This window comes from Triturus cristatus, chromosome 3_2 (genome assembly GCF_964204655.1).
Source record: "Triturus cristatus chromosome 3_2, aTriCri1.1, whole genome shotgun sequence".
NCBI lineage: Eukaryota > Metazoa > Chordata > Amphibia > Caudata > Salamandridae > Triturus > Triturus cristatus.
Window position 1 is genome coordinate 615381560 of NC_140584.1, and position 18409 is coordinate 615399968.

The 18409-nt window shown below is 43.4% G+C and overlaps 1 protein-coding gene across 2 annotated transcripts in view; it reads right to left on the reverse strand.

The window, feature by feature from the left end:
- Positions 1 to 18409, reverse strand: part of LOC146857829 (protein phosphatase 1 regulatory subunit 12A-like) — a 600392-nt gene that overhangs the window by 69435 nt on the left and 512548 nt on the right. For both annotated transcript variants that reach the window (XM_085648504.1, XM_085648505.1), the window contains exons 18-21: positions 12101 to 12231; positions 9345 to 9401; positions 7596 to 7615; positions 1028 to 1145 (exon numbers count right to left, since the gene is read on the reverse strand). In XM_085648504.1, coding sequence (XP_085504630.1) covers positions 1028 to 1145; positions 7596 to 7615; positions 9345 to 9401; positions 12101 to 12231 — 326 coding nt within the window. The remainder of the gene's footprint in view (positions 1 to 1027; positions 1146 to 7595; positions 7616 to 9344; positions 9402 to 12100; positions 12232 to 18409) is intronic.

Sequence of the window (18409 nt, forward strand, 5' to 3'; positions counted from 1 at the left end):
ACCTCATCTTCCTGTGTCAATGGAGTCGATATTGATGTTGAAGTTCCTGATACAGGCATGAACCCTGGTGCTGGAGATGGAGTCAGAACTGAAGCCTGAGGCGGCCCGTGCAGGAATTAGAGGGTCCAACTGGCACAGAGGGCAAACCCCACTGGCGTTATTCCGGATGGAGGGCCTGCTGATCCATAGGGCCTGAAGGAGTGCCAGAAGGAGTCAGCAATGATCCAAAGAATGAGAGCTTTGCAGAACTCTGTTGCACGATAGGCAATCCACTTTGGGAACAAAATCAAGAAGGCGCCACCCATGAGCCATCTCAGGAGAGAGAGAAAGAGATAGAGTGTGGCGGGAAGGGGCAGAGTTCCGCTTAGATTTCTTGTGCTTTTTACAATGACGTTGATCAAGATGAAGACTGACCCCTCGAACAACTCTTATGATTTCTGGATCTGGAACAGGACAGAAATCTCGACTGGGAGTGGTCCCGTCTCAGTGTTTTCCAGTGCTGGGTGGTGTAAAACTTTGCCTTGTGGTCTCGCATGCCCTTTGGGCTCACCAACACACAGTTGCTGCAGGCATTAGAGGTGTGGCTTTACCCCAGGCAAACCTGATGAGGGTCTGTCACAGACATTTTTTGGCGACAGTCCCTACAGGATTTAAAACCTGTTTTAGGATGTGATATTTCCCTTGCACAATGTTTTACAATTTCTTTAACTAAAGAGGGCTCTCAAACCAAAGAGAGGCAGCATCGGATCTGCGTCTGTTGGCGCTGAAAGAAAGATACTGACGTCAATATGTGGGAGAGGCATCTATACAAGCTCCTCACATTTCTGGAGCGAAATGAGTGGCGCCACCTACAGGCGTGCAGAGATACTGCTGAAAAGTTTTTGGATCCAGTCTGATTCCTGGGGAATATTCAAAAAGTGAGGAATCGTCAGCTAAAAGTCTCTATCAGAAATTACATTACACCTGTTACGCCCCTTAAGAGCTAAACACTCCTCTCTAATCTACAACTTTTTTCACATTCACTCACCTGTTTGAAGTCCTTCTTCTCAGGCTCCTTTGGTCCCAGAAGTGCTGCAATGGAACTGGGAGTTCGGGGATTCCGAGTTGCTCTGCCTAACACATGGTCATTAGAAACAGACTCTCCCCTGGGAAAACAAATGTTTGAGTAACTAACATTCTGGTAATTCCCAATCCATATCTCTCCATTTACCCGACCCAAACCACAGCCCAGTTCCTTTCAAGTCTTGCAGAGAGATCATCCAATATTGCAGGTCTCTCTCATCCCTTATCTCACAATCCTTTCTTTTATTTTCTCATATGTTTCTTTCAGCTTCCTTAATAACATATTCACATTGGTCTGTGTCATGTCAGCCAATCCCTTCAGACCACAACCCAGACATCCAACTTCTAATATGCCAGACACATCCCCACATTTCCCTACAGTCACACCTAAAATGATCTAGACACCTCCCTACTACCACAGTCTGACACTTTTCCTTCATATCCCAAACAATCACCTGCCCACATTTTCCCAGACACTGTCAACCTTTCGCATACTGGTGAAACTGCTTTATGTTGCAAATATTTCACCTCTTAGCAGCTCTCACCTACGCATCTGTTTGTGGCATGTAGTGCTGTAAATTCACATGCTTAGCATAATCCCACCGTTTAGTGTTGGGCTCGGATGTGTGAAAGTTGTTTTTCTTTGAAGAAAGTATTTCGAGGCATAGTGACTACTCCTCTGGCTGCTAATGCGCATGTCATAACGCCATTGTTAGATTATTTTCTGCAAGGCGGGTGAGAATGGAATGTGAAGTGTAGCGTAGTAGAGTGAGATGCCCAAGCGAAAGGAATTTGCAAGAACCTAGAAACGTAACTGCAACAAACAGGTGTCTGGGAGAGGAGGGTGGGCGCATGTGAAACTACCGTACTACATTCCACGAACAGATGCTTACTGGGAAAGTAACATTTTCCGTTCGAGGCATGTGTAGCTGTAGATACACATGCTTAGCATAGACTGAAAAACAGTCCTCCTCTATAAGCAGTGGTTAACCTGTGGGGTGACAGTTGTTTGAAATAGTGTACGTAGAACTGCTTGGCCCACAATAGCTTGTTGATGGGCTAGCACATCTACAAAGTAATGTTTTGTAAATGTATGCAGTGCAGACCATGTAGCTGCTTTACATATGGCAGCCATAGGCATATTTCCTAGGAAGGCCATATTGCAGCTCCTTTTTTACGAGTGGAGTGAGCTCTAGGAGGCATAGGTTAAGGGCTTTTAGCTTTAGCATTGGATGTTTAGATGCATTTGACAATCCATCGTGCAATGCCCGATTTAGAAATGGCCCTTCCTTTGTGTAGTTGTGAAAAGGTAGCACAGAGTTGTTGTGTTTCTCTAAATGATTTGGTTGTATCAATAGAATACATGAGGGCTTGTTTTACATTTAAGGTGTATAGAGCCCTTTCCGCAACTGAGTCAGGTTGGGGGGAAAAAAACTGGCAATTGGATAGATTGATTAAGGTGGAACTGAGACACCACCTTTAGAAGAAATTTAGGACTAGTACAGAGTAGTAGCCTCCTTTAGAAGTGGGAAGAAGGGTTCTTCCACAGTTAATGCATGAGGCTCACTGAAAAGTCTGAGTGAAGTGATAGCAACTAAGAATGTTACATTCCAGGATAAAAACTGAAGGGGGCAGGAGTAGAGGGGCTCGAATGGATGGCCCATTAATCTTATTTATACAATGTTAACATTCCAAGTGGGGGATGGCGGTACCTACTAGGAATGACCAGGAAGACTAATGACTGGAATCCTGAATATGGAAGTGTGTTGTCTGTTTTGTAGATATGCAGCTACTGCCGCTAGGTGCAGCCTTTCAGATGTAATAGCTATACCGGAGGTATGTAAAGGAAATAAATAACTTCTAAGGGATCAATGTGTTTGGAATAACAATAGTGAAAAATCTTTTCCACTTTGCACAATACCAGGCACGAGTAATGGGTCTGCATGCTTCTTTGAGAATGTCCATACAAGGAAGTCGTAGATTTAAAGAAGAAAACTCTAGCACTTCAGAAGACTGATTGCAAGGTTGAGGGACCTGGGGTCTGGGTGTCTGATTTGTTCATGGTTTTGTATGAGAAGGTCCTGCCTGTTCGGCAGTACCTCCTCGGGAACTACTGAGAATTCAAGGACTGTGGTGAACCATGGTTGCCCATAAGGGAGCCACTAGGATGAGGGTGAGAGATATCGGTTTAAGTTTGCGAGCCACAAACGGAAGCTGTGGGAGAGGTGGAAAAGCGTAAGCAAATATCCCGCACCAATTCCACCAGAGTGTGTTGCCCTTGGGCAGTGAGAACCTGGATGAGAAGTTTGGACATTTGGTGCTTCCTGCTGTGGTGAAAAGGTCCATTTCTCGGTGACCCCAACGCCAGAAAGAATGGAAGGAGGACTTGCGGGTGAAGCTCCCACCCGTGTACTTATTGGCATCTTCTCTTGAGGAGGTCTGAAAAGTTGTTAACCACTCCCGGGAGGTACTCCACCAACAGGTGGATGTTGTATCATAGAGCCCACCTCCAGATGTTCAGGGCAAGCTGAGAGAGTGGAGGAGACCACCCCTCTGCTTTTGCAGATAATACATGGCAGACATGTTGTCCGTTTTGATGAGGACTACCTTGTGAAACAGTAGGCTCTGAGTGCTAGATGCAACTCCAAGTGATTGATAGTGAAATCTTGCGAGTGTGCTCCCCAACCCCTGAGGGAGAAGACCGTTGTAATGGCTCTCTGCGGAACTAGGTGTAGGAACGGCAGAGTGTGGCAAACTTGACAGACAAGCAACACTTGATCTTCCCATTTACTCACTACTTGAGTTCATTGGTGCGCTAAGCACTCTTGCAGCAGACGCATGTTGAGTCTGGCATGAGTTAATATGGCTATGCATGAAGCCAACGCATCGAGGAGACGTACAACTGTGCTCACTGTTATCTGCTAATGAGACTGGAATTGGGAATGAGCCCTTGGAAGGACTGAATCCGGGTGGCATTGGGTTAAACTATCCCCTGCTGTGAGTAGAGGATGACTCTTAGGGAGGGTTGTGTTTGAAGGGGTTGGAGGTGGGACTTGACTGCAAAAATAGTGAAACCTAGTTGATGAAGTAGGTTTATGGTGGCCTTAGTGTGTAAGAAGCACTTCTGATGAATTGCGCTTTTGATGAGCCAATCGTCTAAATATGGAAAAACGTGTTTGTTATGATTGCGGAGGTGAGCAGCTAACAATGCGAGACATTTGGGGAAATCCCTGGAGGCGGTTATGACCCCCAAGGGAAGCTCAATTTAATTGTAAGTGCTGTCCGTTCATTACGAACTTGAGCTATCGGCGAGGCACTGGGTGAATAAGTATGTGGAAATAGGTGGAGTGCGGCCATGAAGTGGCCCTGTTGTAGTAACAGAATTACATCTTGAAGAGTGACTATATGAAAGTTGTCTGAGAGAATATATTCGTTTAGGGTTTGAGGTCCAAGATTGGTCTCAAGACCCATCCTTTTTGGAAGTAAGGAAGTAGAGCGAATAGACTCCAGAGCCTTGCTGGTTTAATGGCACTGACTCTATGGCCCCTTTTTTGAGGAGTGCCTGAACTTCCTCTCTGCAACTGTTGATGTTGTGGTTTAAGTTTCTGTTTGTGCGGTGGAATGTTTGGAGGTGTGGAAGTGAGCTCCAGACAATAATCATGTTGGATAATATCCAACATCCACTGGGAGGTGATGTTCTGCCAGGCAGCAAATAACTGTTTTAGCCACCGCCAACCTCTGTTGTGTGGTTGGTAAGTCAGGGTATGGTGATGGTGGCGGAAACCACCCTTGGAATTACTGCCCCTATAGGAGCCCCTGTAGTATGCCCTGGGTGAGGTAGTCTGGGACTGGGGACGCTGGTAAGAGGTGGGGGTTTTAGGGCAGGTGGTCTTGGCTCCCCCACAAGAGGAGGAGCGGCGAAAGGAACCACGTTGCGATGGTGTTTGCAACACCCTCCGGCACTGGTCGTCTCATTATTCTTTTATATTTATCCAAAAGAGAGTCGACCTGGGGACCAAAGAGGTTTGCCCGGTCAAAGCGAAGGGTTAAGAGGTTTTGGTGATCCTCACATTTAAAATCTGACACACTAAGCCAGGCATGTCTCCTAAGGAGGACACTAGAATTTGTTCCTCTAGCTGCGGTGTCAACTGCATCAAGGGCACAGCGAATTGTGGTATTGGAAATTAGCTTTCTTTCAGAGGTATGCCTGTTTTTTGTGCTCCTCTGAGAGATATTGGAGGATATCCTCCATTTCGTCCCAGTGGGCCATATTGTAGTGGGATAGGAGGACAATGGAGTTAGCAATCCTCCAATGGTTGGCTGACTGGGCAGCCACCCTCATGCCTGCGGCATCTATCTTTTTACTTTCTTTATTTGGTGGGGTGCCTCAAAGATGTTTAAGAGTTAGCCCTGTTACATGCTGTGGCAAATGAGTAAGGTGGGAGTTACCCTATTATGTATGTAGGGTCTCTGCATGACACTTTATAATTTTTGTCAACCCTGGGTGTGATGACCCTCGACCTAACAGAGTTGTTGACGATATCAGGGGTGTGACATAGCATGCCTTTAAGCATTGGCAGATATTTTGTCGGGCACTGATTAGAGGAGAGGGTTTCAAATAAAAAGTCATCCTCTAAAGGCTCGGTATGCAGCTGAACCTTGTGCAAGGTGGCAGCTCTGCTTATTATGTCATGGTAGGTGGTAGTGTCATCAGAAAAGTGTTTAGCAGGGTACAGATCTGAGTCTATCTGCAGGTGGCTCCGCATCATATGAGTCCCATGTTTCATCTTAATGTGGTATGGAAAACGTGTCTCCCTCAACTCAGTCCCCTGTGTAGAAGCGAATGAAAACCCCTGGTGAGTCTAGTATATGTTGAATAAGTGAAGGCGGTGGTGACTAAGCGTGGTGCACAGCAGATGTTGGTGGAGGGCTGATGTGTGCTGGCCTTGTCCGCCTTCTTTCGGGGCTTTGGTGGTATTGGCACTTCCAAAAGGTCCTCCAATGACAATTGCCTTTTGGCTGGCTGTGCCCCCGAGTGAGGCGGTCTAGTACTGATATGATCAGTGCCCGGATGTATCAAGATATGCTTTTGTCTTGAGTCTATCTCCTCTTGTAGCCTTTGAAGCACTGGTTCCACAGGCTTGAACATATGTGCATGTTTGCCAAAGGGGAGTGATTTCAGCTCCAACGTTCAAGTCTTCGAAGCCAGTATCCTCAGTGCTGAAGGTTTCGGATCTGAGTCTGGTAGTTTTGGCGCCGAGGTGGAGTGGTGTTACGCGCCAAAGGTTTTGGCCCTGTTGGTCGGCTCAACTCCGAGGTAGGAGTCTGTTCAGAAACATCTAGCCTGTGCTGTTTTTCGGCACCAAGGCAGGGCATGTCAGAAGTAGCCGGTCGGTGACGACAATGGCCCGAAGGCTGTGGTGGCCCAACTATAGTTTTTGGCTGATCAGAGGGAAGCAGCCGACCCTTTGTGGAGATATGCTGTGGTCAGGGTGGAGGCGGAGGAAGCAAAGTACTCACGGGATGCCCTGGTGTAATTTCCTGCATTTCTATCTCTGAACCAGAGCTATCCTCATGAGAGTAGGTGCCCTCGTCAGCAGCAAATGGGTGAGCTTGTGTCACCTGGTGAAGGTCTTCTGAACCGAAGAGATCTTATGTGGGGCAGCCCCGAAGAGGTCAACGCCCATGAACCAATGAGGGAGACAGGGAACAGTCACGATCAAAAACAATACCGACAGCAATGTTTGGAAAGAAGAAACGACTACGGTGTCAAACCGAAGCAGAGGAATACACGTCCAAACTCAATGGCGGAAGAAAACAATCAAACAATTGAGTTGATGGCCATGCACATTACCAGCAAGAGGAGGAGTCACTATACCTTGTGACTCCAAAGATTTTGTTCCAACAAAAACAACTTAAACACATCTAAGCCCAACATAAGGTGGCGGGATTATGCTAAGCATGTGTATCTACAGTCACAGATGCCTCAAACGTAGAATTTATCACTTATGTCTGACATCTACCTTCCCTCAAATTCAACACATTTACTGCTCCCTGTTCTGATGCTTCTTCCCAGGCTATATCACGGACACACCTTCCCCATAATGCATAAGATTCTCTCTTCCACAGGGCATTGATCCTGTCCATAACCCATGCAGCCCTTTCACTTGCACATCTCATTCAATTCTCTACATTGGAGACCCTCATACCCATGACATGTCATTCCCATACAGCTTACAATTCAAATCCTAAGGTGTCCAAGGTGGCTCCATGTCCATGACATAGAATTTCCTTTTAAATCACTGTTTTGAGTTAGTTAATCTAGCTAACGCAACCAAAGGGAACAGTCCAAAATATGTAGAACACAATTAGTTATTAAATAAAAGGCCAGGATGAGGAACATGGTGCAGGATGAGCAGTGAGATGTACCAGTGACATGGAGTCACCTAGAAATCCTATCCACCCACAAAATGTTTACACACCCATCCGAGTTTCACAATACATCCATCCTCTTACAGAAAGTAAGTTTTTACCTTGAGTCGAGTTCATCCACCTAAAGAAACAAAGGGAGAGAAAATTGGACAAGTTATGGTAAGACACACTGTGCTCTTCTACCATGAAGAGAACAAGCGCCAATCTAGCACTTCTCCCTTCTCCATTCAGTTTCTTATTGTACTGATATGGGACAGATGTGTGTTCCTTTGCCCTTCTTAACCATGCATTTCCAACACAACAGGGTGTTTCTCTTCCAAAGCTTTACCCTTTACACCTTCCCACCAAGATTATTCTCAGCACTGACTCCCTTCCCACTTTGGCCAAAGGAGACCCTCCGACCCCTGCAAACTGGGCACTCTTCGGTCTTCATCTCAGGATTCCCTTCCATCTTAGCACTCTTACTGGGCTGCCACCTTACCCCTCAGGTGCCACTCCTTCCTCAGCAATTTGGGCGGTCTTCCCCCTTAACTTCATGAGTCGCTCTGCCTCAGCACTCAACACCAACTTTAGACTGTTCCTCTGTAATTCAACTCTCCAGAGTCCTAACAATTCAGGCCCCTTCAAGTTACTCATGGAGAGCCTTTCTGGACTCTACATTCATGCCCTTTGCACTTCATCTTTAGATGTCCACAGCTTCACAGTTGATCCAAACCAAGCACCCTGAACTTCCTATCACTTAACCCCCATACGTGGGTTCACTCATCTCACTCACTGAGCCTCTTCTTCCTCCACACTGTGGACCAGTATATTAAGCATTTAGGCACTCCTTCCTAACAAAGTAACTCTACAATTCATCCTAGTACACTGTACTATATCACTCCATGTAGCATATCTTTCTCTCTTTATATTCTTGATCCCTCGTTCTGCATGGCATTCTGCAATACTCAGCACAGACTCTTCTTTATTATCAAACAAACTGAGAGATTAAGCCTAAAATTACTCTGACCCTCTACGTATACCAGCTCTCTTACTGTGTATATAGTTGCCTTAGAAGCAAAGTCACTTACCATAGTGCTGGAGCCACTCAGCCAGGGAAGCACATTGTGAGAAAAGAAACCAATTAAAATAACCCTGATAAACAAAATACCCTTTCACAAAAGCTTCATGTCCTTCACTGAGAAGCATACTTAAAGCCTCTATGCACATAACTGACCAGGAACCAGTTAATCCAGTTAGAGAAAACTCATGCTGAGCCAGTTCATAGGGCGGAGTCCTGATGCCTTGTCTTGCTAGGAGAAAAGCTGCAGAAAGTTTAGATCTGTGGTTGCCATGCCCAACCAGACAAGTCGTGGCCCGGTGCAATCAGTACAAAGATGCCCCTGTCTAGTAACTAGAAAGGCGGCTCAACTCAGCCCGGAGAGATGTGGCCTTTTCTGTGTGGGATACATGTGTCTCTGCCTTATCAGGAAAGAGGAAAGCCCTGTCCAGCCAGGATAAAAGTGGCCCTTTGCAGTGAGGAGTGAGTGGGCTGAGCCCAAGTAGGAGAGCCAGAGGAGGCGAGCGGACCAACTAGAAGAGAGGTAGCGTTTCAACTGCTTAGTGAGTTGAGGCTCTCCCTAGATTGAGGAGTAATGGATCTGCCCCATCAAAAAAGAGCTATTCATGTAATGTTTAATCCTGTTAAGACAGAACCAGAAATGGTGAGGTGGCATCCAGCAAGGACACACAGTCCTGACCTGAAGGAGTACAAAGAGGCCCACCACGCAGCCAAGTTCAAAACATGGATAGCTAGGGTGATGCTCACTCTTACTGGCACTGACTGGACCTGTTGAAGAAACTTCACTCACCTGCTTCCCTTCACTCTCTTCGTTTCCATCATCATCTTCAGAGCCATCATCATCGCTCTAGTAAACGTAGGCACAAACTTTATTTAAATAACAGTAATGGCCATTTGCAATGAAAACATAGATTAATGTACAACATTCACAAGCAGGACCAATCACTCTAGTGAACATTACACATAAAAGATTTATAAAAAGCATTTAGGACCTCATTCCTAAAACAGGACTTTCTTTATTAGTTAAAGTCTGTTTTCCAACCATGCTTTATGTTTACACTGTTTATATCACGTGTTTTCTGGACTGTTAAAAGCATCCCCAAGATAGCTTATGTTCAAAAACTTAACTAGGTCTCATGAAGCTTATAAAAGTGTCAAGGGCTCTGCAAAACAGGCCATATTGGAAGCCTCAAGACCCAAAGAAAGGAGTGCTCTCCTGGTTCCTTCAGTTAACCCCCATGCCACGCAAACGACCAAACTGGAGTTTGTGAAGGCACTGTTACAGCATACTAGGCACCATCTCTTGGGCTGCATCATCGCCATGGTCCTCAGAAACACATTTCTTATACAATCTTTCAGGCACACAAAGTCCACACCAATGTAGATCAGCATCCATTGAGTAAGAACAGGGCGGTGCATCCATTCAACAACAGCAAAAGGTAAGACGGCGGGAGTTTCCTTCCCTACTGTCTATACTGCTCTATTTAACAGTTCTTACAATCTGACAATTTCGTGCTTTAGATTAATGTCAAATATGAAAAATGGTGTACTAATAGGCTAATTATCCTGCAAGGAATGCCGATCCCCATCTCATAACTGGTAGTACAAAATATGTGAAAACACATTTCCGCCTGAACACACTTCACACTTGTAGGTCATACGATGACATCTGTTGAAGGCCGGTTTCAACCCCAGCTCACATCCTTTGTGCCCTCGTAACAATGTAACAAAAGCGGCCACTGGCTGCTTTTGTTACATCCGGTTAGAGATGCACGAGTCAAAGCCGTGTGCCAAAACCAATATCACGATAAAGCCCTACTTACAGAGCATCTGAAAAAGCCTGTCATTCGAATCTGTACGCACAGTATGAAGGGTCATCAAAATCTACTTGGATGTTGATTCGCATAACTGCTGCTTGTCTCCCCTTTCAGTGTTCAGCTGCAACATTCCATTTCTAAGCTACAGCGCCTCCACTAGGATCGGTTCTAGATAAACCACTTGATGGCACATCTAGAGAACGTTTGTATATGTTTTTTGAACTGCTGAAAGCATCATTAATATTAAATAGACAGGTCCGTAACATTTTTCACATTTTTGCAAATAATTTTTAGATCTGAAAAGTTTAGATTTTGATACATTTTTTAGATTTTGATAAATTTTTAGATCTGAAAACTTTTTAGATCTGAAAAGTTTTTACCTCAAAAAGTATCTAGAAGTTCATTTAAAAAAAAGCATCATTCTGCAAGCACCTGATCCTTGTAACCAAAACGTCCGAAAATACACGTTAAAGATGCATTATTGGTAACGAGTAGCTACAGTCAAGCGTCTCTTCTAAAGCCTGCTCTTGGTTCCTAAACCGAATTTTAGCCAATCACAGCTCAATTCAGAAATCACAATTTGCTTATCTCTGTGAGATGCTCTCCAACCTTCTGTTGACTTAAGCACACTACAAAAACTACACATGTATGTCTCTCACAAAGTGCACATTGGGGTGGTCTCCATCAGTAATACGTGAAGATTACTAAACGGCAAACAAAATAAATTAAAAGCCTACAAAAAAGGCTTCCCGGAGGACTTTTTCCATACCAAGAGGACATATGTGCAAAATGTTCTGTATCTACAGCAACACAAACCAAATGTAGAAGTGGACGACAGGCATGTCAACAAAGTGCCACACTTATACCGTCAATGTACAGTCCTACACCTCCCATGTTTGTACTCAATTACCTTTCTCTCAAATTCTACTTACGTCATAAATGCAAACGTTCACTCACTGCCTCTGTCCACTGCAAACTCACTCACGCATTCGGACACTCGGGATCTTCGACTAGATTGATAGTCACACACAGATCCTCTGGCATTAGCAATCTTAGAAGCTTCCCCGATCACATATGCACCCTTGCATGCGAGCTCCTTCTATATAACCCATCTGCAGCTGCACCTTTACATGCAGCCAGACTAATATGTACTCTCACATGAAACACCTCCCAGCCCCTTCACTTCCTCCTATATTTGCACTCTAATCTGAAACTTTTTGCCACATTTGCCCTTTTACGTGCAAGCAGTGCAATCATATGAAACCTTAAAAGCTAGTCCAGCCACATATGCATCGTCACCTTCACGTAGCATCACTTTTGAACCCTAACAAGCAGATCCTCCACATTTCCGTTAGTCCATGTCAAATCTTCTACATTCGCACCATTTCCACAGCTCATACCAAATCAACTAATATCCAAATACATATTTTTTTTAATTCGGATTATAACATGTATCCCCACAAACATTTGCCCTCAACATCTCTTGCCTAGGGTCACATCCACATCCGCATGTTTTCGCTACCCCTTCGACAACTGAAATCTTACATCCAAGTCCTTCTCCTATGAACAGTGAAAGAAATTTGTACTCACTTGCAGCACTACCCTGACATTCACACCATAAATGCATATTATGGAGGTGTTCTAAAGATTGTAAGAAGCTCGCCATGTAAAAAGGCTGCACTGCTCGTATAATCATATTATGCCTTTAGGCATCAGATGGGACTCTTACGTCTCTGGTGGTTAATGGGACACCAGTGGATCTCCGTTTTCCGCGTGGCCGCCTGCGGTCCCGCACTCCCAGCTTATTGCGATTCCCTCTATCATCCAGGTCTTTCTCTTCTTCTTTGGATTTCTCTAGTTCTATAGAAGAAACAGAGAGGAAAACTGACCACACCACCATACTAACTGCTTTGAAACAGTCACCGCTTCTGCACTGAAAGTAAGCTTTACCATGAGGTCAATATTATTGTTCATGCAAAAGGTAGGTAACATACGATTGGTTGTGGGCCAGAGGTTTAGCAGGGGTAAGACATATGTCTGGGCATTATTGGGAAAAGACAAAAAAAAATCAGCTCAGTTTGGGTGATCTTGTATTGGGTATTTGTAAAGTGTGTAACTAATTCCCAGTGGGATATCCCAGCGCTAGGCTATTATCAATACTGGTTTTACCTGTGGGCCTAAAGTGAGTATAGCCATGTCTTCAATTTCTTTCAAAATACCAGCAACTTTGACGCAGTGAGTAAATCCTAAGGGGTCTTATTCTAATGAGTGGAGGCTAAAAAGTTAAAAGGCGGCCTTCCATCTGGGATTTTTTATTTTTTTACAAGACATCAAAGCCTTGTTAGCTGATCTGAGGTTCCGTATATGTTTGTGGCAATTCACTTTGTTCAACAATAGCGTAGGGCCATTTCCATAAAGTGCTCTGAGCGCATGGCACATTAACTTACACATTTTATGTTTAAGGACTGGAAGCCAATGGAATTGGTCAAGGCAGGCCGATGCTGAGCTTCTTTTCCTTTTATTACAGTTCTTAGTTTGTGTGCTCCCACATTTACAAGTAACAATTACTACAGGCAGGCGATGGACCACAAAAAGCTTCTCCATACAGAAAGCAGTCTCTCTACAAGTTTTAGTTTAGCCCAAGCATGAGCATCCATCCAAGCATCTAGACACGATCCCCTATGAATGTGTTACCATACCTTGCAATGCAGTTTCTGTTTTTCCCATATGGAAGCTGGAGGCCTAACAGGGGACAGGTGGGAAGGTGTTGTGCATAGTTTTTTTGTTTTTTTTACACAGGGAGTGACAGTAGACCAACACAGTTGCATTATCCCAAAATGATTTCTACATTCAAAAGGGCAACCAGGTTCTTCAAAAAGGAAGTACAAGGGAGGCTGGTGCACGGCGCGATTCAAGATGGCCACCTGATACAGAGCTCCGCACTGCGTCGGTGATACCGGTTAGTTTTTAAGCTATTTTCACCTGCTTTTCTTAATAAAAACGGGATGCTTCTTGGGACGAACATCTGGTGACTTGAAGAATGTCCCTGCAATTTATTTAGAGGTTTGCAGCTCCATGTGACGTCCTGAATCTTCTGCTGTCATTCTCTGGCCACCATTTTCAATATTTTCCTGACTGAAAATTTCTGCCTACAACATTGGCTATTTCTTCAGGTAATTATTTTCTGACTTTCTAATCCTTACTTTCATCGCTGACTGAGATTTTTGGTCTTCTTTGTTTGCATTTAAAGGCCTACTCCATCTAAGCCCATTGTTCTTTTTTCTCAGGAGAACAGTCATCATTTGGGTATCTTTAAATTGCTTTTAATGCTCAATTAGCCTTGTGTACCTCCCCAGGTACATGGGCAGAAGTAAAAAACTATTGCATTCAAGTCAAAAACGATCTCCTGGTTTGCCTATATCGGAGTCTTCTTTCTCTAACCCCTTGGTGGGTTACTTGCATACTCCTGTAGTAAGGCAGTTTCTTCGCCCAGTGCTCCACCTAAACTACAAATGCAAAAAGAACTATTGATGGACAGAATGCAGAACAATGTCATACATTCACCCCAGTACAGAGATCTGGCTCAAAATCCATCGTTTTTTTGCTCACCATGCCATTCCAGCTTAGACCCAGCCATAAGCAAATCAGTCTTGACCCTGTGCCCAATGGGAGCAGTCCAGCCCGCATTGCCAGGCTAGGTCCTCCCTGGACTGGAAACATGCATCCTAGGACCGGTTTTGGGGTTTCACCCCTCTTCAGCCAGGATAGCTTGATTTCAGTTCGGGCTGGACTGTTCCCATTGGGCACAGGGTCAAGACTGATTTGCATATGGCTGGGTCCAAACTGGAATGGCATGGTGAGCAAAAAAACGATGGATTTAGTCCCAGATCTCTGTACTGGGGTGAATGTATGACATTGTTCTGCATTCAGTCCATCAATAGTTCTTTTTACATTTGTCACCCCGAGTGGGACGGGTATGCTCAGACGTGAGTCCCGTGCTCTCCATGCCACTGGAATCAAGCTATCCTGGCAGAAGAGGGGTGAAACCCCGAAACCGGTCCTAGGATGCTTGTTTCCAGTCCAGGGAGGACCTGGCCTGGCAGTTCGGGCTGGACTGTTCCCATTGGGCACAGGGTCAAGATTGATTTGCATATGGCTGGGTCCAAACTGGAATGGCATGGTGAGCAAAAAAACGATGGATTTAGGCCCAGATCTTTGTACTGGGGTGAATGTCTGACATTGTTCTGCATTCTGTCCATCAATAGTTCTTTTTGCATTTGCCACCTAAACTACAGTCGCCCTCTTCTGCAAAAAAAACGATTTAAACAGGATCCCCCTTCTCCACCGAAGACTATCCTTCCTGTATCATTGGATATTATCTTGGAGGAGATAAAGGCACTGAGATCATTTGTAGAAGAATCCAATACTCGTTTGCAGGACATGGGCACTAAATGGTTATCACTTGATTCCAGAATTTCCATAGTGGAACAACAAGTTAGTGAGGTACAGGCCGCTTCTACAAGAATTTCATCTTTGGAGTAGGATGTTCAGCTCTTAAAGAAATCTGCGGAAGACCTTCAAAACAAGAACAGACGCAATAACCTTCGTTTATATGGTCTTCCGGAGGGCATTGATGGAGGACATCCAGTGTCTTTCTCTTCTTTTCTCCCGAAACGTCTGGATTTACCTGCATCAACGTCTCTGAATATTCAAAGAGCTCACAGATTAGGCCCCTGCCCATCTTATTCTTCAACACCCATGAAACCTTGTGGTGTGATACTCTTATTCTTGCAATTTACTGACCTTCTACAAGTTCTAAAGGCAGCCAAGATTAAGAAACAACTATCTTGGTCTGGAGCTAGACTGTTTTTATCCCAAGATGTTTCTACAGTAATTGCCAAGAGGCGGAAAGAGTTCCTTTAACTACGACCAGCCTTACGCACTTTAGGCGCTCAATATCTCTGGTTTCATCCCTGCTTGTTCAAGGTGACTTTTCAAAACCATACATCTACTTTTGAAGAGCCTGCGGACCTTCAGAAATTAATCAATTCTCTCTCTGCGGCTTCCATGGAGACTGATGGTCCCTCTTTTAGTACTTGACTTTTTATCCTATAGTCAGTGCTATCTTACTTCTAACCATTACTTTTTATACTTCTACCATAGTTGATGGCCTTATTTACAGGTTATCTGATTATTTTGTTCTCTTAAGTCACATATTTTTCCTCTATTATTATTACAGCACATCTAATCTACTCCAAATTCCCGTATTTTGTTTGTTTGGCTTCCTGACGTGGTGCGTTTCCCTCCATTGGTCATGCTGTATTTAGTGTCTGTCGCCAGTCCTTATTCCTTTTTGTACTCTCTGAAAGGTATGTATTACAGTCATCAATTCATGTTTGACATGTACTGTCCTCTCATATTGTATTTTTTTCCTCCCTCTTTCCTTTTCTTGTTTCCCTTTCCAGTCTGTTTCCTATGGCTCTTATTCTGTCTTTTTTCTTCATCCTTGCTCTGCCTAATAATTTTCTTATGCTCTTTTACTATTGTTAATTATACTCTTTGATACATAACGATATTTTCTTCCATTCAGAGTTGTTTCATGGAATGTAAAATGTTTTATTAATCCTATAAAGAGGCAAAGAATTATTTCACATTTAGCCTCCTACAATCCAGATCTAGTCTTATTAAAAGAAACTCATTTGACAGAAACTGAGGCTCTTAAGCTTAAACGAGATTGGGTAGGTTCAGTCCATGTTTCTCCCACGAATACAAAGAAGTATCGTGTAATTATTTTATGCCATAAAAAGTTGAAATGCTCTGTTATTGCGCAAGACACAGACACAGATGGTAGAAGGATTTTGGTTAAACTTCTTATTAACAACATTTCTTTAACTGTCTTTAATATATATGGTCTGACTCAACCGGATTATACTTTCTGGCCTACTATTACAAAAAAGTGTATCCAACACAAAGATGAATTTATTCTCCTTGGAGGTGATTGTAACCAGGTCTGTATGTCATTGACCGCAAATCCCAAGTGCGTTTTATCCCTCACAAAACTCACAAACAGTTTCACAATACAATTACGCAGACGCATCTTGTAGAGGTTTTGAGACTATGTAACCCAGATCAGACAGAATTTTCCTTTTTGTCACCTTCACATGGTTCCCTGACCCGATTAGATTACATCTTCCTCTCTAAGTCTGTGACTCAAAATCTAATTTCTTCTTCGAATGAACCCATTTTGAGCTCAGATCATGCGCCGGTGGTTGCCGATTTTGATTCGCTCTGTTTGCAGCCGAAATGTTCTAGGTGGAGATTTAACAATTTCCTTTACAGGATCCTGTTTTTTCTTCCTCCTATACTTCCTTTGCTGATGAATCCTTTTCTTTTAATGAAATTCCCTCTGTATCTCCTGCTTTGGTGTGGGACACCTTTAAGGCCACCACTCGGGGCTCAGATCATCAATTTTATACTTCCTCATCGGATTCCACTTTGCAGAAGCTTGTCCGTGCAAAGCTAGATTTTAATAAAACTTCTACTCCTCAATTCTGCTTCGAAACAGTAGCCATTATTATGGTGGCCGAAACAAAGTTGGATCACTCCTAGCTAACTATCTCAAGTCTAGGAAGGAGAGGGTGTTGATAGACTCCATTCAGTTAGCAGATGGAAAACATCTTTTGAAAGATCAGGACATTCTAGATGAATTTACAAATGTAATTTTAAAAATGTATATACTCCAGAAACACCCACATCGGATGCTCTTATTGATACTCATCTTAGCAGTATTGCTCCCCCTTCTTCTTGACTTGACTTTACCCCCCTAGATATGGACCTATCGATCCAGGAAATTTATAGCTCTCTGAATTCCCTAAAGAAAAACAAATCCTCTGTTCCTGATGGATTTTCAGTAGAATTTTGCTTGCATTTTTCAAATTTGTAGCTCCCAAAAATCTTCAAACTCTTTCAATATTTTTGCATTGATGGTAAGGCAAGTGGTACCTTCCTGGAGGCCTCTATATGTCTCATCCATAAAGAAGGCAAAGATCCTAAATTTTGCAAGAATTATCGCCCTATATCCTTGATAAATGTAGATTATAAACATTTTCGCTAAACTACTGGCATTATGTCTTGAATCTCTCCTACCACATTTAATTGGTCCAGAACAGTGTGGTTTCGTCAAAGGCAGAAAAACTTTAATAACTCTCGGATATTTTTTAATGTTTTGAATAAGGCATCTACTTTATCCTATTCTCTAGCTGCGATATCTATCGATGCACAAAAAGCTTTTGATAGGGTAGACTGGTCTTTTTTATTTAAAGCACTTCGCTGGCATGGTTTTGGTCCTAAATTAATTTCCCTTGTCTCATTACTTTACACGACACCTACTGCTTCTACCATAGTTGATGGCCTCATTTCACAACGTTTGTCACTTCATCGTGGTGTTCGTCAAGGTTGCCCCCTATCTCCTCTTCTATTTATCTTATCCCTTGAAACCTTTCTAACTCATATCCATCATAATACTTCTATCTCTGGGTTCTTATAAGGAGATCAACACTTGAAGCTTTCTGAATATGCAGATGATATCTTACTTTTTATATCAAACTCAGAAACTTCTATCCCCCCCGTTATTACAAGAATTCTCTGATTTTTCAGCGGTGTCAGGCTATAAAATCAATTCTGACAAGATGGGAATCCTTCCCATTACCAAATTTTGCCCTAAGCAACACTATGACTTAAATCGATTTCGTTTGAACAGTTCAAGAATTAAATTCCTAGGTATATGGTTCCCTAACTCCATTTTGGATTTGGTCAAAATAAATATGAAAGACGGTCTTGACCGTATTTCCAAACTTTTTTCCTTCTGGAATCCTCTTTTTCTTTCTTGGTGGGGACGCCTTGGTTCTATCAAGATGATGATCACTCCAATTGTGCTAGATTATGCTAGATTTCTTTTCAGTGATCCTAGTTCGCATTCCTTCCATTTATTTATTTTTAAAATGGACTCCCTTCTTTCCAAATTTTTGTGGAACAATAA